Source organism: Rhea americana, unplaced genomic scaffold, assembly GCF_003343005.1.
Source record: "Rhea americana isolate MKP2758 unplaced genomic scaffold, rheAme1 scaffold_129, whole genome shotgun sequence".
Taxonomy (NCBI): domain Eukaryota; kingdom Metazoa; phylum Chordata; class Aves; order Rheiformes; family Rheidae; genus Rhea; species Rhea americana.
Genome location: NW_028185361.1, coordinates 1,962,344 through 1,985,421, shown reverse-complemented (window position 1 = coordinate 1,985,421; position 23,078 = coordinate 1,962,344). Strand labels below are relative to the sequence as shown.

Here is a 23,078-nt window from a genome sequence, read left to right as displayed (position 1 = left end):
CACACAAAATTATATCCATCTTTGTTCTGTGACAAGTAGTATCAGCATCTCTATCCCCAAATATTATCCATGTTCAGCAAAAGAAAAATCTCCACTGATTCAGATGACACAATTCTGTTTTTTTCCTCTAGGTAATGTAGTATATAAGGAATAAGGATGCACTATTGTTTCTAATAATTGGCACTTGCAAAAAGCACCAAGAATTCTGTATTTCACTTTACCCCTTCTCTCACCTCTGTTTTTTTTTTTTTTTTTNGTCCAAAAGCTCCAACTGTGGTTATGGTGAGTAAGTACATTTTCTTTTTTCAAAATGTGTGCAAAGTTGGCACTTTTGTATTAACACTAAACACTAATACTCTTTGTTTGGCATTCATGCCCTCATACTGACCAGACCACTTTTATCTAAGTGTATTTTTTTAAAGACACTTACTGAAAATATGGCAATAGTTTAAGGAAAAAAAAAGCATGGATATTATTACACATCCCCTTGTAGTGTACGAAAAAGTGCATGACTGGATTTATGTAATAGTACAAGACAAAAAAACTGTATCAGACTAGGTACTGTAAAGCATGCCAGCACCTCTGTATTACTTATATCTAGCAGGTAGTTAAAACAAGACCGTGGTTCTTTTAAAAATGTGCATTAAAGCTAACATAAATGAGTAGGACTAGCCAGCGAACTATTTTTCCTGCTTACCTAACAGCTGAATGTAACTGTAAAAATTAAGCAAAAAAATAAGAGTTAAACCACAATCAATACAATTGTTTTACATCATAGGCCTATCAAGGCTCAATATATATATACAAGTGTAACAGCCATGCTTAGTAGAACGTTATCCCCATCTTAGTAGAACGTTATCCCCATCTTAGTAGAACATTATCCCCATCTTAGTAGAACGTTATCCCCAATCTTAGGTTATCCCCAATCTTTAAAGACACAAAGACAACTAAGTAGATATTTTTTTTTTCCTTTTTGTTTCTTTGCTTTTTTTGTTGCTTTTTTTTTTATTTATTTTTGCAGGCAATAGTCATGGGTAGAACAAATTGTCTCTTTGGAGATGACCAAGAACTTTATAACAGAACTAGGGACAATTGCAAGTTTTCTGTGGGTCTGGTTTTTGTTTTTGCTTGCTTTTTTTCATGAAGGGTATTTCACCCCAGATTAAAGATCCCACTTTTTTGTTTTTATCCCCAGAAAACGAAAAAAAAAAAAAAAAATCCAACAACCAACAAAGGGAAAAAGCACCTGGTGTTTCTTTCTTTTGTTAAAAAAGAAAAAAAAAGATTATATATATATGTATATTTTTATATATATATATATATATATCAAGAGAGACTGTATATGGCAGTTCAAATGTGGTAGGCCCTCTGTGAGAGCTGGCATTATGCCACGTCCATCCTTAACTAATCTACAGAGGTGAAGGGAATGTTTTTATGCAGGTTGGGGTTCTGACTGTGCCGGTTTCGGCTGCGGACAGAGGAAAACATCATGTTGCACCCGGGGACTTTGCATTTGTGCATCTCTCGCAAGTGCACTGTTTTATAGTGCACTCTGAGGGTCCCCTTGTTGCTGTACATTTTGTGGCAAATGTTACACATTATCCCACCGTTGCTCACTGAAACACTGTTGAACATGAGGGATCCGGGGACATCGGCGCCCATACCTACAGCTAAGGCAGGGGCATCTGCTTTGTGGGCAGACTCCCCGCTGTCACTTGCCCCATCGACGTCGTCCAGGAGGATGCCCTCATCGCTGCCGGCATCAGATTCTCTGGAGGAATGGATACTGCTGCTGGACTGGATGCTGGAGGTGGTGCTCAGGTCCAAGACCATGTAGTCCTCCGACATGCCCCTGCCGTACCCATTCATGTGGGAATCCTCAGTACCAGCAGGCGAGGAGGTGTCTTCCCGTATGTCAAGCCCCATCTGATGCTGAGCGCCGTAGATCTTCACCAAAAATTCATCACGGAGGTCTTTGCTAAGAGAAGGCTGTGAGGAGTCTAGGCCCATGTCATCCAGTTCTTTGGTCAACAGTTTACGGTGCAGGTTTATGTTAGCACTGTGTCTGGGAAAGGAAGAGGGAAGGGAAGAAAGGAAAAATGTACAGTATTTTTGATTAAACATACAGTTGCCAAGCACCAGATCCAAATTCTGATTTAGCAATGATTTACAATAATTTATAATTTGTCCCCTATCCATGTTCCTTAGACAATTCTGTTTCTTTATAAAGGAACAATTTGCAACATAAAAACAAAACAAGCAAAATGAACCCCTTGACTCCCTTCCAGTTACAGCTACCGTTCATCAACATTGGCCCCCAGCAGCAACTACAGCCCTGGTGTTTGAGATTTACAAAACGGACTAGAATAACAGAAAATGTGAAATGCTATTTGTGGTCCCTGAACCCCTGCTAGTCTTCCTAAAAGCCTCGCTCAGAAGAAGATATTATTAATATATAGAATATCTGTGTGAGACTGTACATAAATATATATATATATACTTGAATATTTATACATTCATACATACATATATAAGTATAAAATATACATATATATGTATTCATGCAGCTCTATAAGTGAAATATAGGAAGAGAAAAACATTAATATGACTGAATTAGAGGTTCTGATCCTGATTCTGATGAAATAAGTCTAACATAAAGGTACTCAGAATCAGACCAAATAGAGATGGAAAAGACTTGAGGAGGGTAGGAGAACAAGTCTCTGAAATCCATATATCAGTTTCTGAAAATCTCAAAGTCACTGGTTCCATCCTTTTGGGAGGGTACTGTTGCTCTTTGCTATATTCTTCCCAATATCTAAATGTATCTGTACATTTACATGCTGTGTCTAGCTGCAGCGCTAAATTTCTGACTGAAGTGGTGTAGTTTCCAATAAAAAATGCTAGTGACAATACAGAATTTTGCCCCAAATCAGTCAAAACACTTAAGCAGGGGCTTTGGCTTAGGTATGTCTTGAAGTCACTGAGTGCTCAAGAGGCACTGGAAAAACTGTCACTGACGTCAGCGGTCTTTGGACCAGATCCCAAGAGCTGCAAGTTAAAACATTCTCAAGTGTTTTACAGGATCAGGGCCTTTGTTCTCAAGAATTAAAGCTCTACATTTGCAAATAAAACTTAAGCCTTTGGGTTAGTAGCTGTGTAATACAGCCTATTATTTTAAATACTGTATTTTACTCTCCACTTTTGACATTGGCCTTTATTTATCCATTGCAGTAGAACCTCACTGATTTGCAGTAGTGTCAGGAAAATCCTCTTTGAACAACTGCATTTTCTGAATTAACAATGAAACCAACAAACATGACAGACATCAAAGACCTCTGAACACAAAACATGCTCTTTTTGTCAAAGTGTTTAAAGATGAGAAATCAATATAAAGTTTTCAATATTAGAAAACTTTAGGGTTCAGTATTCTGAATGTGCACTCTTCCTGAGGAAAAGGAGGACAAATACTTATTTTCTTTGGAGGGTGACTGAATTTTCAAATCAGTGACAAAAGAATTAGCGAAGTTCTACTGCATAACATTCTTTGCAAGCTAAGGACCCAAACCCGCAATTTACAACATGCAGACTCACCAGTCTGTCTGCCCATTATAAATTGCAGATCAGAGCCCAAATGTAGGAGGGGTAAGAAAGAGGGCAGGGATGGGGAAGACAGACAGAGAGAGAGAGAGAGAGAGAGAGAGAATTTTAACACAGGAATACTTTAATTTGCAAAAAGTACTACGTAAAAAATTGACACAGGAAGACATAACATTGACCAAATGTTTTACAAACATTTATGTCCTACAGTAACAAAAAAGGGAGAAGGAAAACAATAGCTATTAGCAATATTTCTTTATTGGAAGCTTTTGTTTAAGAAACCCTTTGAAACATACCTCTCAACCAGCTGGAGTTCCAACCATGGTAGAGCAATACAATGCAGACAAACAAGGAAAATGCAAATGTAGGAAGATTAAAGTGATGTGGGGTTAATTTCTGTAATTTTCTATCACTGGTATTTCGTGATGCATCTCTCTGTTGCACATAATTTACCGTAATAAGTAAGGATAATAGCAATAGCAATGATCTGGCCCACTCACTGGGCCTGCCATTGGCCCTGGCAAGTGCAGGTAACTGTCCTTTGACGTAAAATTGCTACTAAAACTGCAATTTAATCCAATCATGTCTGCTCGAGATCCAATTATTGAGTGGGGAGGCGTCTAAAATGGAGCATTTCTATTCTAAGGAGAGACAGTTGAGAGGTATGGGCAAGGGCATAAAAAAGTGGAGAGCATTCCTCATTTTTCTCCCACATGGGAAACACTCCTTTCACACAAGCAAGTAAAGCATTGTTGCTTTTTTGAGGCGCAGAAGTGTAATTATGCATATCCCCACACTGCACTTATGAAGGCTGAGCTTACCTTGTGATAAGATCAGCTTTCTAATCTTTTGCTAAATTGAGATCACAAAAGAGAGAGAGAGAGAGAGAAGAGAGAGAAGGAGAAAAGAGAGAAAGAAAGAGGTGAGAGAGAGAGAGAGAGAGAGAGAGAAAGAGAACAAATTCACATTCCAATCCAGACATATCTGGTTAAAAAAAAAAGACAAAAGAAAATAATATCCAAAACCAACAAAATATGGACTTTAAACAAAGTCTTGACTATGAAATCATTTTTTGTCAGCTGCAATCTCACTTACACTGTTGTTCTGATGGATACTGACTCAACCACACAATATGAGAAACATAAACCAAATTAATCAAAGCAAATTCACAGCATCCTCATCATCATCCACAAATGAGCTCTGAACAGATGCATGCGGTGTGCACATACATGAATGATAAGCAGCAGTCCCGGCAGCCCCTCTTTCCATAGCGCTGCTCCTTGCCTTCCCGGTGTCAGATGGCATACACTCCAAATAAAGTTGCTAAGTACTGTACAGGAAATGCTTACTGTGACGGCCTGTCCACACTGACCAGAGTTATTACATGAGCATAAAAGCACAGTTGTGCTTATCATCGTAATGCTAACTGCAAACTACTCATAAAGTGCTCATATGTTTCCTTCTTACCATTCCTCCAGCTTCACTTCCTCCCCCTCCCTGTCCCAACCCACCCCAATTTCACACTGAAGAGAATACGGGAATTTGCTGTGGTGCAGAAACCAGTCAGGAGAGCTGTAACTGTCTGTTGCCTCTCACATGTTCACACTTGCTATTTCCCTGGTTTGCTGCTGAGAGAAACAGTGGCTAGGCACACAGTGAAAATAACGTCAACATTCATCGAATGAAGAGATAAGAATAAATTACCACAGTTAAAGAGGGGCCACTGAGCCCCAGATGGACAGAGGCCATTCTGAGAAAGACCAGCAAAAGGATGAAACCCCTGCTGATGCTCTGATAAGGAGAGATGCCTCCCTTATTCAATTCTCACTTGCAGCAGTGGCAATCAGTAATCTAATTAAAGCATGTACCAGCCCATAATATCTGTCAGGCAAACGATGTGCAGAAATGTGTGGACAAGTTCTGGCACTCTGCTCAGTAGTGTCCCTTTTCCGCTGTCAGCAGTACTGTTGGATTCTCCTAATATAATTACATTGACTTTTATTCAATTAAGTGCCATTCCTAGCCTTAAAAAAAAAGCTACTTTATCAATTGATTCAGGTGTAATGCAATAATAAAGATGAACTCATGGCAGTGCATTAGCTCTGCTGTTCATAACTTCTGAACATAGGTTCATTCATAGCAGTCGATTTCCATTATGCAACCACAGTTCAAAAGAATTGATTCTTTTACATTCATTTCTTAATCTATTTCACTTGTGTTTAATACTTTCTCTAAATATCACATGCAAAAACATTCTGTTAGGGATGAGAGGCGTGCATTGTGAGAAGAAGTTCATTTATTTGGACACTGCATGTTTGAAATGTTAAGATAAAACCAAAGTCACACGTTGTCAGAATTAAAAATATTGTGTGCCAAAATTACTAGCCACTCAGGTTTCCAGTAGCTGAATGATAAGTGGATTAGGAGGGAAGGAAAGTGTGATTTTACAGACACACAAATCTGCAATACCCAGGGCCTTTTGCTGTCTGCTACCCAACCAAACGTAGCAACGTGCACTGAGGCTCAGGTTGAGGACCACGTACGGGGAGCTGCTTGAGCAGTGCCCTGCATAAAGACGGCTGTTCTGGGGGACGACAGCAGCATTCCCAGGGTTTCTGGGGTAAAGACAATGCAGGGAGTTTGCTGTAGGAACATGCCCGTTCATGTGAGGACAGCTGCAAACAGTGGTTCATAAACAAAAATGGAGTAAAGAAAGAAGAGCAGGGACAAAGGCAGAGCAGAAAGAGAAATAGTCTCCTGAACAGGGCAGGGAAATTTAAAAAGCAGGTGCTCCAGGAAAGGTAGGTACAGGTAACTGACAAATAGAATATGGTGCTGAATTTAGGGACAGAAATTAGCATCTTGAAAGCCACAAAGAATATTATTCGAGTGGAAAGGCAGAAGAGTATGTCACAGACACACTACTTTGACCCAACAGGTTCAAACAGCAATCTGAGACACACAAGAAGAGAACAAAAAATAGCACTAGAAATATTGGCAAAGCCTTTAGTCTCTTGTGTCCTGATAACTCTATTTCTTCAGTTTCTTCATCCTGTGCTGTTCTTCCTTGACTTTTCCTTGGAAAACAGTACATATTCCACTAATTACACTGCTGAGAGGGTTCTCAGGTCCCTTCCTCCACACAGTATTGAAGTATTTTATCCTAATCTTTTGCAACTCTTCCTCATCCACTCATCCACTCCTAAATCCTAGCAAGTTCTCTACAGGCTCTGAGACAATGTCAGCCTTGCTGTCATCTGTCCACCTGCTGCTCCCTGTGGCACCTGCAGTTTCTTTCTTCAGCTGTTCTGCTTGTTGTGATTTTCACCACCCCTGCCCCTTCCTCCCTTGAATACTGCTGCCAGGACCATGTAAACAATGTTCCCTACGTAAGCTGAGGCATGGTTTCAGTGCAGTGATTTATGCAGGGCATGAACCCTACCAGCAGACAGGTGGAAAATCACGAGCAAGATGCACCAAAGCCAGCTGATCTTCAGCTTGCCACAACTATGTTATTCCTCATACCTGAGCTAGCTAATTTAAAGACATCTCTGGTGTCTGCAGCTGTTACTGTATCTGCAGGTAAAAATCTTAAAGTACTTTAACAAATGGCAGAAGTATACATATGCATAGAAAATATATAAACATCTGACCTAATAAAATCCTTTGAATGTATCTGGATTTCTTAGACTGCTTATTTGTACACCATCTACTACAATGAGATTTGATCCTGGCAATATAAACATTGCATAAAGATAACTGGAGAATGAGGTCTTCAAGACAGAAATACAAGGTCAAAGAGCTTAATTAAAGGCAGATCTCACTCAACTCCAGTGACCAGATCTAACCCCATCCTAGGTAACACAGGACCCTGAGGAAAGTTACTTCTAAGAAATTAGAATAATATATGCCAAAGAATGCCCAAGCATCTGTTTAGTTCTGTATTACATGTCATTTACCCTTAAAAATGAGGGGACTATATCTCAAAGATGTTTTGAGATGCAGTTTGCTGTGACAAGAAACTTTTAGCAAAGTTTCACTTATTTTAGGAAGCTCTGAATGCCTGACTTTTCATATAATTAATATTCTTCTTCCACCTTACTACTCATGAATTAGACATACGGTAGGCAGAAGTGTGTGGACAAGTTCTCACCAGAGGGAAGCTCAGCTTTCTGAATTCAGTAATCTTAAGAATGAATCAGTGCTGCAAAAGATGACAATGATAACAATGATACATGCAAAATCTGTGGTTGCTGCCAAGTGGCCAGGGTATCAAAGCTCCCTGGTCACCACTACCTCTTCAAACTGGAATTTTGGTAGCCGTGCAATGCCACGACCACAGGAGCTCTCTGGCTGCCCACGTGATACTGYCAAAGGTGGTATTTTCTTCCCTTTCTTGAGTGAGTTCACAGAAATACTCTTCCATAATTACAATTCATTGTTGGTTCCACCCCACCTACTACTAGCAAACTACTCTTGTGAGGGAAGTACTATGCATCAACAAAAGAAAGGGGATTATAAGCCGAGGAAATAGAGTCAATTAATGTACATGCCATTTACACAGCTCATAAATCCAGACTTGGTTCTCTTCAACAGTTTCTTTCCACACCTGTCAATGAATCTGATTTTGTTAATCTACTATCCATTTGTTGGAAAGAAAAATGTAATAGCTGTTTTATTTTACTTTATTTTTATTTAGTTATTCTTTTTATTTCTTTTTGAAGTGACTGAGGAGGAATTTATCATAGAATAAAATTTGTCCTGGCACAGAGAGTGGTGTAAAGTCTCAAGGCCAGTTGTGCATGCACACCAGGAGCATAGGTGGTTGCAGTGCAATCTGCACTGGGACAAATCTCACCCCTAATAAGGACAGTAAAGTTGGGAATTTGGATGTAAAGAGTACTCTGTTTATTTAAATTCAAGCATTAAACAAAACACAAAATGAAGTGCATGAAAAATTGACTTGTATGTTTTGCTGACAGCTCAGGGCAAGGCAGATGGTTAAAAATGAACCACAAAGCAGTATTTTCTATTTTTAACAGGAGAAAATAATTATTACAGTTGAATATTAAGTGGGTGAGAGAAAAAGAGAGCAAGACTGTTTCAACAACATAACTGTTAGGGCAGTCGGTTAGGGACTAAGGAAACTCCTTTTTTGGCCCCTGATGCAGTCAGACAGAAAGGTCAAGCCAACCTTCGACATCCCAGCCAACCTCCAACATCCTAGCAACATGTCCTAGCCATTGGTCCCTTGCTCCTCCTTGGCTGACTGTAAGTGCCAAACATCCCTGTTGCAAATCTCCACCATCAAAATGATTGTATGGTATTGTATATCACATTTCTGAACTGAATAATTTCAACGTTTGCAGTTGTATCCCCCAACATCCTTCCTTCCTATATTTCCAACTAAAACAATTATCTCAAACCTCCTATAGCTCAGGAGTTTTGGAAATGCTTTTTTGACAAATAAACGATATGCCAAAATAATGTCACCCAGCTTGATCATTCAAATGCTGCTAAGAAATCAGAGACAGGAGCTCACAGCAGTTAGCCACTAATCTTGGTGCACCTTGTTCTAAATTACACTAAGCGATCCTGGCATTAAGTAACATGATAAAATTATATTTAGAGACTTAATACATTAAAACACGACATTAAATATTCTTCCTTCCAAGTAATAGTCAATATTTTTTTTAAGAAGAAAGAAACTAATTTTTGGTTACGAAGCCAGAGGTTCTATTGCAAAACCAAAGGCCAGGATATGCTTGTCTGAAAGTCCGCACAGAGATCTGCAAACAGATCTCATTGACAGTGGATATGGAAGCAACTGCTCATGCTGTAGACGCCCCAGACAAGCTATCCTCCTGCACACTTTGTTTAAAGTCTTGTCAATCCATCTTAAAACATCATAAAGAATGAAGCTTTCATTACTCCTCCCAGGAGAGTTCCTCCACACCTAACCAGCTCGATAGTCTACTTTCCTTACCAACAACGAAAAGACGTGAATCAGAGTTCTCTTTGTTTCTCTTCACCTCGAAGGTTGTCAGTTAAGGCTTACAGCTTCATTTAAAACTTTCACATGATTTTAGTCTATAACATGGCAATGCACTGTGGTCTTACCTCAATTTCATGTTGCTTTCCTGTTTATTTAAGCCTGAAACTCACAAAAAGGTTCAGAATATGTGAGTGTAATAGAAAGTAAATACAAAATTTTGTCCTTTCTCAGAATCTCTGCAGACTGAAAGTGCTGAGTTTCATGCAGCTAAAAACAAAGAACCAGAAAGTAAGACTCTGGCTAAATATAATAGTGTACGTATTTATGAAAAAAGATGTGGCCTTAATTCTGATGTTTTCTCAGGAAGGAAGTAGCAATCATTTTTGCCATACATTTAAGAAAAATCAACAATGAAATAGTTCCTGGAATTTAATTCATACTGTTAAAGAATTTTTTTTCTTATTTATTATTTTAATTTTGCCCAAATCTCAGTAGGCTTTGAAAATATCTGATTTTTTTAATGTACCAAAAAAAAAAAAAAAAAGACTGATATCCTTAAATCTAAGCAAAGATAACAAGGTTTGAAATCATGGTTTGAAGTAAATGATGAAAATCACATTTATCTAAATAGGGACAAGATTTTAGTCTATGCATTACCACTTCCATGTACCTGATCATCCTTAATTTGCCTCTGAAAGCAAGGGGGAAAATAGGGATAGAGACTAGTACTTTAGAACAATGGGTGAAGACAAAAAGCTCTACTACTAAATGAAACCATGGCATTTTTATATGAGCAGTTTGGGTAATTACATCACCGTTCTTGAGGCTTTAAATTGCATAGAATCTGAAAAATATTAACCTTTCCTAGGAAGAAAATCCGAAAGGTAAAATACAGTTCAGTACCTATTTAAAAAAGTAAAAAAAAGAAAAAAAAAAGAAAGAAAAAAGAAAAAAAAGAAAGAAAAAGAAAGAAAAAAAGAAAAGAAAAGAAAAAGTGTTTATAAAATGCAGGAAATAAAGGACAAGCAAGTTCTTGCAAATTAAAGATGTGGAGCCCAGTCATTTCAATCCCTTTCAATATGAAACAAATCACTCACACTGGTCACGAAGACAGCTCCCTCTACACTCAAATTATTCACTTGAAGATAAGCTCCCACCAAACTCTTTAGGGGTTTAACTAATTTACTGCACAGATACGGCACGTCTGTTGTAATAACAGGTAGGATGTATTGGGGTCGACCATTTATCAGAATTAGACTTCTTTTTTCAATTCGCAGTGAATTATGCTGCCTACACTGCTCCTCTTTCTCAGAGCTTCCCATCCCCTTACGGCCCCTAATGTGGCAGGCAAACAAAATTGACAGTCTCATCTTGTCAACAAGGGGTGATTCTCCTGAGAAGCCATTTAACTTTGCAGAGGAAGCAATGTATTAATGTGCCTGTCCCAGGAATGTTAATCATCTTCAAGCTCACTCTAACTTTGACATGAACAAAATCACCAAATTTGTTTACTAAATGAATCGTAATATGCTAATAAGAGAGCATGACATATATGGTAAAGCCAAACAGATGGTTTGTTTACTCCACTTTGCAACTTTATAAATGTTGTAACTCTGAAGATGTTAGCGAGAATTATTGGTTTGTTGGCAGAGGCAAACATGCCTTATGCATACTTAATCCACAGTTAGAGTCAGAAAACAATTTGTCATTGCCGTGGAATGCATAAAAAATGTTAATGTTGAGATGGCACTTGTGGAGGCAGGATAGCCAGCTATGCAAACAGATACTCAGGTTAAATGCGGAACTGTTATCTGATGGCAAAGTGTGCTACCTTACCACGTTTCAGTGTAAAATCTCACAGACTCTTGGAAAGGCCCAATAATTCGGTACATACCTGTTGAGGTGTTTAGTGAGACGGTCCTTACGATGTGAACAGAATTACACTTTCACAACAGCTGTGTGTGCTCAGAAGCATCGAGGTCATGTCGCACTCTTAATATATTACTATTGTTGTCCATTAAAGATCAAAAGATATTACAAACAAAAAGCACAACCACTGACATATTTGCCAAAGTTACTCAGAAATGATCATAATTGTTTTGCAACACTTCAACCTCACACTTTACTAGCTGCCTGGATGCAAAACAGACTCCTTACAAAATAGCCAGTGCTCTTGTCTAATATCTGGACTGGCTGAGAAAGTTTAGGATAAAACAATTTATCCCACCAAGCATTTCCAAAGTGAACTATCTAAATGTAGCAATGTTACATGCAACAAGAAGGTCATCACATGTGGGACATGGTCTTTCAATGGAAATTACAAGTGCTCAGAAAAACTGACATTTAGTCCATCTGTCATAAGCTATTTCTAGAATCTACACATGCTCTACGGCAAAATTCATCCTCATTCAGGTGACTCACACAAGGCCACGCACAGCACTTGGCTGTTACGTGCTCATCTCCTGTGTGTTTACGTATTTTGCTGCTCTGGCATGCAGACTGTCTCCTCTTAAGAAGTATGGAGACAACATCTAGTGAGAATTTGTTGCCAAATCACATGAAATAACATTTACTTTCAAAATTAAATCCTCTAAGTATTACATGATCCAAGTTTTATAATCAGTAGTTTTTACTTCTGATTTTACTGTTACAACAGCCATGCAAAATGTGATAGTTCTGCAAGATTTTACACAAACAGTCCCTTCAGTTCAGCATCACACTCATGAATTCTGAGTTTCAAGTTTCATCAAATGCAAAATCCCCAAATAAAACAGTCAGAACACCTAGCTTCCTCCAGTTCTGCTCTGAAACTAGTTGTTTTCCCCAGATACCGATGCTCAGCAATGCATTAACTCAAGTTTTGCTTATAAGGTTCATAAACTCTTTACTGATTGCATTACATATCCAAGTTTGTAACAAAACCTCAGATCCAGGCAAGTCTTTTTTACGATTTCAGGTTCTGTGGAAAATATTTAAATCATTCCTTTTTGTCACACTGCAGTGCCGATTCTCATTCACACTGCTTTGTTTATCTAAAAATGCTGGGATTATTTATATAATATCAGAGGAACTATAAAACAAAATACGATGTGGCACTTCAACAGCGCTCCTCTATTAGTAATTTTACATTACTAAATAAGTATCCCTTTCAGGTCAACTGACAGCTGATTATCCTATAACCTCCCTTCTCTGACGCCCCAACTCCTCAGTAATTTCAATCCTCCGAGATTCTTCCATATGTACTATTGTCAGTGGTTATTGAATTCTCAACTTTTTACCTATCCACCAGAGACTGTGCAAAGATATCTAAGGGAAGTATGAGTTCAGCTTGCTGTCCAAGGATTATTTTGGAAGAAACATTAGCGTCCGTCCCAGCCTGGCGCTTATATCTCATTTGAAACATCTACTCATTCCTGACCAACAAAGAAAATTTCAATAAAGTACTTTTACTGGTTTAACAGCAGTGAGCTCCTGGGATTGTCAAAGTGCTCAGTCTTTTCCGAGGAGAGAAGGAATCAGCAGCTCAAATATAATTAACCTTCCATTCTCAATGCAAACTGCCACGCACAGGAGCTCTGCAGTCTATTAGTGAAGTTATAACGGCCAACAGGCAGAGGCAAAATTGGTCAAAAAGTTGGCTGCTGCTGTCATATTTTTAGAATTATGATTAATGACACTAATAATGTGGATGATTACTGATATGTGTATCTCCTGCAGTTTATCATATTGCACTGGCTGCCTACGTCCACAATAAACATGATGCTATCATTTACCTCTTTATTGAAGGCAATCCTTCTCTTGAAGGAGCACATTCTAATTACTTTGTAATGTTTTATGTCTTAAACATTTTGCAGCTCTGGACCTTGCCAACTGCTTCATGTCTACCATTGATTAATTACAGAATGTTTAATCAAAATTTAGAACCTAATGCAGTCATTTACGAGTGTGCTGCAGTGCCAAGGTAGTTAGGCTGCCGTCCCAAGCTTGGAGAGTGCTGGGTTCAAAATTAAATCCCAGAAATATGGAAGATGCCAAACATTTTACCTTGGATGATTTGAGTTTTACAGTCTTACTTCAGCTGATGAATGACACACACCCACTCAAAACGAGAGGTCTTTCTTGTGTATGTGTGTGTGCTCCTGTGCTCCTACTATGTGTTTTTTCCTATTTTAAATGTCTTAATTTTTCCCTTTATGCTGTTGTTGCTGTAGTTGCTTCTCAGCTCCTTTATAAGCTTTTCCTGCTGCTAGAGCCCTTGCAAATGCCAGTCAAGAGAGTGTAGTTTTGAAGTGGTTAAACAAGTGAAAAATAATTTGCAGGGACAAATACATAAGTTTTTTTTTTAATGTGGATTTTTATGGTACTGTCATACAACCATTCACCGTTGAAGTTAAGTGTTTTTTTAATACCATTACTGAACTGCTGAAATGGATGCTAATATAGCTTGGAGTGCTAATGTCAAATCCTGGTAATAAAAAAGACAGACTGCTGAATGAAATAATTTCAAGTAAAAAATAGAACAAAAGTGCTCTCGCTCTCGCTCTCCACTTTTATTGAATTGGGACTGACTGAGCCAATTGCTTTAGAAGTCTGTAAAACACAATTACTAGTGAGCTGACTGACCCGGCAGTGCCCCTTCTGTGACAGAACAGACTAAAAAGGCTGTAGAATTAGTGCTGCTGCCCTATCTGGCTATCAGACCTGAGAGCCTTCCAGTGTGGGATCTGTTATCCGCATGGCCAGGCCCTGCCTCCTTCCCTCATGAAATCTTGATTCTGAATCTTGCATAATATATCAGCTGCATGCATCTTCTTAAACCAGAGGCTCATTTGCCCTTTCTGAGTGGGAATCTAGGTTCTTCTCCTACCCACTGCATTTTTAGATCTCTACCCACCAACAGAGCTATACACAGTTCTCTCTTTCGGTACACATGCACATACATGCACATAGACACACACATTCCTATATATGTTTAGGGTATTTTTATTTCCACATTTTGTGTGTTACATGTAAAAGTAAAATTTAAGATTTATGGCTAGCAAAATTAACTATCTCCCATTTGTATTTTCAGTTGTAAATGGCTGAAGTGTAATTGCTTTTTTATTTTGGCATAACGAGGAAAAGGAGAGAGAGAGAGAGAGAGAGAGGAAAAATGTATTAAATTGGAAGTGAGCAACATTTTTCCCTAGTTAATAAAATAAGCAATAAAGTCTGTAAAGCACTAGAATCAAAATCAGTAACATCAGAAATAACAACTTATAATTTACAACTTATTTTTCAGACTTACATAGTTTGACATGACCATACAGTTCAGAGTTTTTTTTTTTCTTTTCTCTTCCAGAAAAAAAAATGCAAAAACAAAGTGACAGAAAAAGTATCTTCTTAGAACAAATCCATCCATTCCTTCTCTCCCTGCCTTTCACCCATACACAACAGACCATTTTATACACAATGCCAACTCCTGCAATTCTTTCTTTTTTATGACAGTGGACATTTTTGGCAAATCTAAAACTCCTTCAATTCTCTTCCAGGTCCATTTATATGAAGCTTGTAGGTGCCTCATGGCAAAAATGTTGAATTATTTCTTAGATGGGTCTTTTTAAGTAATGCTTTTTAGGGCAAGCTTAAATGTGAAATGAGCTCTTAAAAAAAGAAAAACTTTCTTAGCACAGGGCAAAGTGCTCATTCAAAAGATGTTGCTGGGAAGTACGAGGCAGTACTAAAAGCCTTACGTTTTCATTAGAAAACGTGGGGGGCTCAAAACTTCTGTCAGGAGCTATTTGGTGTTCACCACTAAAAAGTCAGCTTGTGAAGAGCAGTAGGTGGAACCATATCTGAAATATCCCAGTGTTACCTCAGTATCCTGTAGACCATCAGAGGTATCCCTCGTGCCGTTGGTAACTATTTACACACACCTGCTGTACGTGAGCAGAGTGGCTTGCCTGTCGTACCTGCTAAATAACCACAAGTGACATGTGCTATATGCCAAACACTGGCACACGATGTGGCACAGCTGGATATCTTTTCTGAAGAGAGGCACAGGCCAGAAGCACGTGAGTAGGAATTGAGGGGTGATGAAAAGCTGTATGCAGCCGGCTTGCAGTGCCTGCACAGCATAGTCTCTCCCTGACACAATCTAGTATTTAACCCTCACTGATAATCCTGCAGCTCCCCTCTCACTATCTCTCTTAGACAAGTAGTTGGCAGTTTGGTTATCTTTCCCCTTAACTTCTAACTACACAGTACACTCCTGTGAACCACAGACCCTACTCTATGCACTTGCTAGTACTCCATCATATTCTGTAACCACCAGCAGTATATGTAAACATGCAAAGGTCTCACAGATTTTTTTTTTCCAGAGCCTACAAATTGCCAAACATTTTTGAGTAACACCTTTTTGCTAAGACTTACTCCAGTCTAAAATATCCCCTTCTGTTAGTTGCAAATCTGCCTTCAGACTGGTGCCTCAGACACCAGTGACTGCAGCAAAAGCCTCCCTGTAATACTTAATTGATCCACCTGAAACAATTAGCCAAGATCTATGTTAACTTGTCAAAAGCACTGTGATAGCAACCTAAATGAGCTTTGTTTTACCCCATTGGTCACCTGTAATATAATTCTGTGTCGAAAAATACCCAGTGACCTATAGGGTCATATCACTATATCATAAACCCTATGAATGACTGTATCTTTGGAGTGAGCCAACTCTGCACAGTGCCCACCTCTGTCTAGATATGCTGACAGAACCGGCACACTGTTCTTCACTGTATCTTCTGGATATTTTGGGTCATCTCCACCTGGTAATTTTTTCCCCTTCTGCGTTGTTTTGGGGGGATTACTTCTAGGACTTACTTTCAGCTAAACCTAACTTTGAATATGCCCAAACTGTCACCTAGTTCATTTTATAACCTATGCACCAGCTGCTGAAAGGCAGCTTGAATCTAGGGGTGACAGCTTCATCATCATTAAAGAGAGAACAAAAAGGCCTCACCAAAGAAGTCAGGCCATAAGGTCTGAGGTACAGTTTGCCTCCTCAGACGACAGGTTTTCTTGTCAGACAAAAAGCACAGCTGATACACAAAGGTATCATGCATATATAAATATGTATGTATGTACATGATGTCTCTTCTTTAGAGCCACAGACATTTTTACCTCCACTTGGACACAGATGAAGCCTGCAGGTTGCAAATTTCCAAGCCCACTAGTCCTACAGTTGTTCTCTGCTCTCTTTGTACATGTTGAGAAGTCACCTAGATTATGAAAAGTCTGCTAGGGTACTTCACAGGGGGCTTTGAAATAGTTTGCTTTGTCTATTCTTGGGTACATATTCCAGGAGCAGAGATAGGCCTCATCAGCCAGTAGTATTCCCACTAAAAGAAATTTACCTCTATGTGCTGTCACCATATTTCCATACAACAGTGCACTACAAACTAGACCTTAAGCATGACGTAAGTCAAAACTTTGCCACGCTGTTTCAGTTCAATACCCTTTCCTTCCCACTCTAACAAACTTCTTACTGTTAGCATCAAACTCCTGCCTGCTTCTGTCTCCCTGCTATGCAAGCAGCTCCTGTGTCTATAAGCCTCTCCCAACCACACATTTTAGGAAAGCGCTAGCACCTTTACACTGGCAAATTCTGCTGCCTCTGGCAGCATCCCTCTCCCTCTCCATCTTGGCCACAGGTCAGAGTGACGAGCTCGCCCTTGCAGAGGCAGACTCTTGCCCACCAGACGATTTAGCAACTGATTTCACTGTGATGCTCCAGAGACTCGTTCCTCACCTCTTGTTCTTCTCCTGTCGAGGGAGCCTCACCTGCTGAAACAAGGAACCTACGTCCTTACTAAGCTGCACCCGAAATGAAAAACAATTACAAAGACTGATTATTTTGCATCTCTCCCAGTGGCGCCATTTCAGGAGGTTGCTTCCCCAGAAGTCTGTGCTTTTCCACTCTCACAGTTCTTGCCTCCTCCTCCACCATGGCTCACTCTTACTCAGCAGCCCATTTACCTGCCAACTTAGTTTCTCTCTCCTTCATCCCAAGCTGTAGCTTTGAGAGCTTTAACTTCTGGTGCTGTAACTCCAAGGTGCTGTAAACACACGGCTATTCCTGGCAGGGGGTGTCTCCCTCTCCCATGCATCATTTCTCCCCAGATTCTTCCATCTGGATGCTATCACTCTCAAGACTCAGCCTCTTCTTGTTCCTTTTTCACTCATCCAGGATTTTGGCAGTAGTGCCCTGATGCTATCTCATATCTATGAAGTAAAGTTTCCTTCACTGTAACATAAATCTTACCGTCTTCTATTATCAAGCTTGAAAAAGCAGCTGGAACTTTTCTCTGCAGGAACTGAAGTAGGTAGATGCTTAATTTTTCCTAGTCTCAAAAGACCTTAAGAAAGATTGGACATCTCTCTATCTAAGGAAGAGCTCTGCATTTACACAGATCAATGGAAAATATTCAATTTTCCCCCACTCTTTGGAGAAGAGTTTTTTTTTCCAGCTCTTTCCTAGAAGCTAGCGGCAATCAGGATATTATGAATAAATATTTATGTTCCCAGTGCTGTCCTCCCAAATACTCTCTTTCACTAAACTATAAAACATACAGAATCCGCACAGCAAACTTGGACAAAATAAATTAAACATTTACACCATTTGTCTCTACACATATCAGGGGAAAATATTCCTTTGTGTATGCTTTGATTTTAGCTACTATTTTCAATGCTTTACTAATGCTTGCCACCTATCCTAATCCTAGTGGAGCCGCATTATTTAAATGACCTTTTCAGGTCACTGAAAAATCTTTGACTTCCTCTGTGAATTCACATAGAAATGAGATATTTTGCACTGTAGGAGAAGATGTATAGTCACTGTCAAATTGATACTGTATTTTATAGTCAGAAAGAACAAATTCATGATGGCCGCAGATAATTAAAAAAATACCTCAAATCCCCCCAAAATGAGTATGCACGGTTGGAGAAAACCTCACTTCACACCGAAGCTGATCCTGCAACCCTTACTCACATAAGCCCTCTTTAAGGCTTGCTTAAATTCCATACTTTTCTAGAAAGAAATGGACAAACTACTTCTACACACTCTAGTTAAATTCTGCTTTTCTTGTACACCTCGGTGAATTTGCAGCTTAGTAAGTTGTGTCTCTGTGTTCAGCATGACTACTTATGGAAGAGGTAGCTCTGCCTTAAGGGTGGCACAAAACACTTTATCATAGAGGTTCTCTCGGGTAAGGAAGAGTTATGTGAACATTAGCAGTGACACACATCTTAGTGACTCTGCAAGAGAAAACCTAATGGTTCACACAATTCTACTGGATGTGCAAATCATCTCTTCATGAACTGCATCGTGACCAGAAACAGCAGTATGTCTTAAAACTCTCTTTCTTTGCTYTTATTGGAGGGCGCTCAAGCTGCATATCAGAACTACTTATACTAGGGGAACTACAGTAATAGTTATCATGGACTAGTGTGAAATATCTCATTTCTTGGGGCTATTTGTTCCTAGAGTTGAGTGCATTTATAGAAAACAATTCGCTAAAAAGTTATCTGTAGAAGTTTCCAAACATAGTGGGATGATGAAAAAATGGGTGCTGTTGTGTCAAGGAGGTGATAACAGGAGGCAGGTAGCAGGTTTCTCACATCTTCACCTCCCTTGATAATGTATGCAGTGGCTCATCATAGGTAACTGATGTTAATTTATTCAAGCACACCTGTACAGGGCTGGAAGTCAGGTAACTAGACAAAAAGTATGTCTCTGCTTTTTCAATACAGCTACCCAGAGGCCTATATCTTTGCAAATTTAGTTCTGAAGGTATCAGCAGGTTTTAATAAACCACATACCACCTTGCTCCACACAAATCAAGGCGTTTACGTGTTTAAATCTGAACTAATTTAACTGGCAATCAAATGGCATGATCACACTTGGCACCAAGAGTTGCCTTATRTATATAAGTCACCCTGAGCAAATATTATTTTTTTTTAATTTATTCATGGAGCTCAATCATATTTCCCAACTTGCAGAGCACATGCTCATTTTGTGAGAAAATTTAAAGACAAATCTGAACAATTAATGTTCTTACTTTAGTGGGAGTAAGACAAAGTAAAAAGTTCTCACTTTGTTCCTCTGAACAGATATCCTGCAAATGAATTTATTTTACGTACATTTAGATAATGACAAACATGTAACACATCATTACCAATACTGTGTACTAAACTAGGAAACAGAGATTTTAAAATTGCTGGTACCGAGGTAAAACAGGGATTTAGTATGAACTAAGGCTGACAGAGAAGATGACTGTATTTCTCCTTAAAAATCTGATAATAGCTTATCAACAAGACCTACTCAAGATAGAAGATCCATAGATCCTCATGTTTCATCAGTGTTTTTGACCATAAAATTCCAGAATCTTAATAGTGAGAGCCAGAAACTAAGTCAACTGTTAGAGGCTTCTTCTTCCAGGTCTTCACCTCTGCATGTCCTCTCCAAAACAGAGACTCTGAGRTGAAACTGGATTGACTATCTTCTCCGGACAGGAAATAAGCATTCTTCCCTCCTATCTGCATGTTTCACCTATAGCCCAGGATCATCCCCAGAGCAGCTGTACCTCCACACTGACTTCAAACGCAAGCCACACCAATTTGTTTGTATGGCAAAGCTGGTAGCTGCCCAGGCAGAGTTCAGAGAAGCCGAGTCTGGGAAACAGATCCCGGGGGCACTGGCTCTCCAACAGCCTAGGCTGCAGGGCTGCCTCCTCCCTTGCAGAACTGACTTCCTCCTAAGCCCAGAAGGAACTCCCTTTACACGGGCAATTTTGCCCAAAAAGGTTTCTTCCATTCAGGCGCACAGTTTGCACACGAACTTGTCTTCCTCCCTTCTTTCTCCTTTTCTTCCAAAAGAAAAAAGATGTCTTTCTGTTCAAAGGAAGCTTCTGACATTGCCTCTCTCCACCGACACCATTTTTATTATGGTTTCTTTTACTATTTACTCTCCATTGCCTTCCTGCAACAAGCTATAACCTGAACATCTCACCTTTGGAATACAAAGACATCWGAAGTAAATACAGAAATAGACAGAAGAGCTAACTCAGGTACTGGCTGGTAAAGAATGGAAGAGAAAAGTAGTTTTGACAACTGTAGAGCTTCCAGAAGAAGAGAGAGGGAAGAACTTCTGTTTGGGGAAATGATCAAAGACGCAGCTAAGTATAAGGTTGACTTGATGACTGTTTTTACTGGTAGGTGAAAAAGGCAATGAAAAAAAAAACCCTTTTAAAAAAAACCTAGGCTCAGTGGAGCCTGACTATTCAAAAGCGATGCTATTTTTTTATAAAGGAAAGCAGAGAATTATTGCTACTTTGACAGTGAGTGCAGACAGTCTGCTTTGCTCTCCTCTGCCCTATGCTGAAAAAATATATGTGGGGAAAGGCAAGACTTCTGAACCATCTGTCGACCTTGACCCTAATTCACAAGGAAYAGCAGTATTTAGTCAAAGATCTCAGAATATACTCCAACCTTTCCAACAGATGGATATTTAGACAGGAGTTGACCTAGGTACAGATCATCTAGGAGTTAGGAAGCTCATTTTAGTCAACCCCCAACACAAATTGCTGCAGGACATGTGCCACCATGAACGGTTGTGGCTGTTACACCTGGACAAAAAAATTTCCTTCAGTCAAAGCAGGGCAGGGTTTCCTCCTGGTATGATCTACTACCTCGGTTAACTAACAGCATGCATTCGCAGCCCTGCTGGAAAGACGATTAGACTGCTGGACCCAGGGTAAACAATACGAGTTTGTATATGCAYAGGACAGGGGAAATACAGGCGAGCCTTTGATTAACCAGAATTGTGTTGCAGGGAATCTTAAATTACATCAGATGCCTCTAGAAGGAACAGAAATGAGTAGTCAAAAATTTTTTATCCTCACAAAATCTTGCATTTTATTTTAGAACATTTTCTCCAAGTAATTATTAATAATATTACTAATATCATTACTAATTATATTAGTAATAATAAAGAAACCTCACTAGATTCTATGAGCTATAGGATAGGAAGAACTCCCAGTTAATTAACGAGATAGTACTGAAAAAATCATTTAATTTTAGTTATCAAAACACAGAAATTCTAAGCCTCTCTAGCCACTCAGAAATCAGTAGATTATGTGACTCAYAACACAAGCAAATCATACAGACTTTTAAAAATGTGTCCAAAAGAATGGGACACTAATACATGACAAATATTCTCCAGGAATGCTTACTGTGTACTTTAGTTGACTATTTCGTATATTTTCTACAGTAATTACAAGCAAAGTGGTCCTCAGCTTTTAAGTGAAATTGATTAAAGTGACTGAAGAAGTTCTCACTTTGCTATGCTATTACTTTAGTTATCTAGTAGTAACGTTTGAGGTGCTCTACGTAATTTGAAGAGTTAGAAATTGTATATTCAAGTAACAACTCTCTTAAAATAAATATGTATTTTCAAAGGGAAGAACAGCAAAAAATGAAAGTAAATTGAATGGGGAAGTATGAAGGGGGGTTATACAGTTTGTAAGAAACAATATATTAATTTAACTTCTATTTCCAAAGCTGATTTTGCAAAAACCTTCTTTTTGCAGACAATATTAAAAAATTTTTAAATATTTACTTAAATCTATTATCTACCATCTTCTATATGTTCTACATATGTGTTCCTTTTGTGCAGTTCCAGGAATTGCACTTCTGGGCAAGAATGGGCATCAGAGAGAATCTTTAAAGATACTTCTTGCTGAAATATCTGAATGAATTATCAAGAACCACGAGAATATGACTAGGCTCTTTCAATGTACTTCCAGATAAATTCTGTAGCCCTGAAGTGCTGATGAACCTGGGAAAACATYAAGCTTGAACAGGCACTCAAATTATACCATGTGTTTGAATTTTTAAAGTATATGACCACTTTTAAATATYTGCAATTAATGGCTATTTTACGCCTCTGAATTTCTGTTGTCCCAAATTCTGTAAAGAGTTGAAGCATATTCTGAATTTTACTAATGGAATTATATAAAAAGATGGTCTTGTGCACTACACAATGCAAAATAATATGTAAACAAAAAGATATTTTTTAATATACATCCTGCATTTTCAATTYCTGAATCAAATATTTTTATTTTACGGCTTGCTTTCAATAAGCTTAATAAGAGTATGCTACCTGGCTCATAAAATATTTTCAAAATGTGCTTTTTCTTTATATGTTCAAGTCCCCAATATTACAYATATATATCATCACAATCATCTTTCTTAACACACATATATCTTTACTATGCTATCTTCTTCATTATTAGTAAAACCTATCAATGGTTTCCTACTGAAATTTAATATTTCAGATAATATTCTAAATCTGAAACTAGCCACTTCTCACTTTGCACACTGAATGCAAAGCTGTTTTTCTKAGTACACGACTGACACTTTTTAATTCACGTGAGAAAACAGAACAACCAAACAGAAT

General features: G+C 38.7%; 1 protein-coding gene across 1 annotated transcript in view; it reads right to left on the bottom strand.

Moving 5' to 3' along the window:
- Positions 1-245: 245 nt before the first annotated feature.
- The window catches only part of BNC2 (basonuclin zinc finger protein 2), a 328,595-nt gene continuing 305,762 nt past the window's right edge, over positions 246-23,078 (bottom strand). Inside the window, exon 6 of the mRNA XM_085326232.1 lies at positions 246-2,065. Coding sequence (XP_085182358.1) covers positions 1,405-2,065 — 661 coding nt within the window. The 3' untranslated portion in view covers positions 246-1,404. The remainder of the gene's footprint in view (positions 2,066-23,078) is intronic.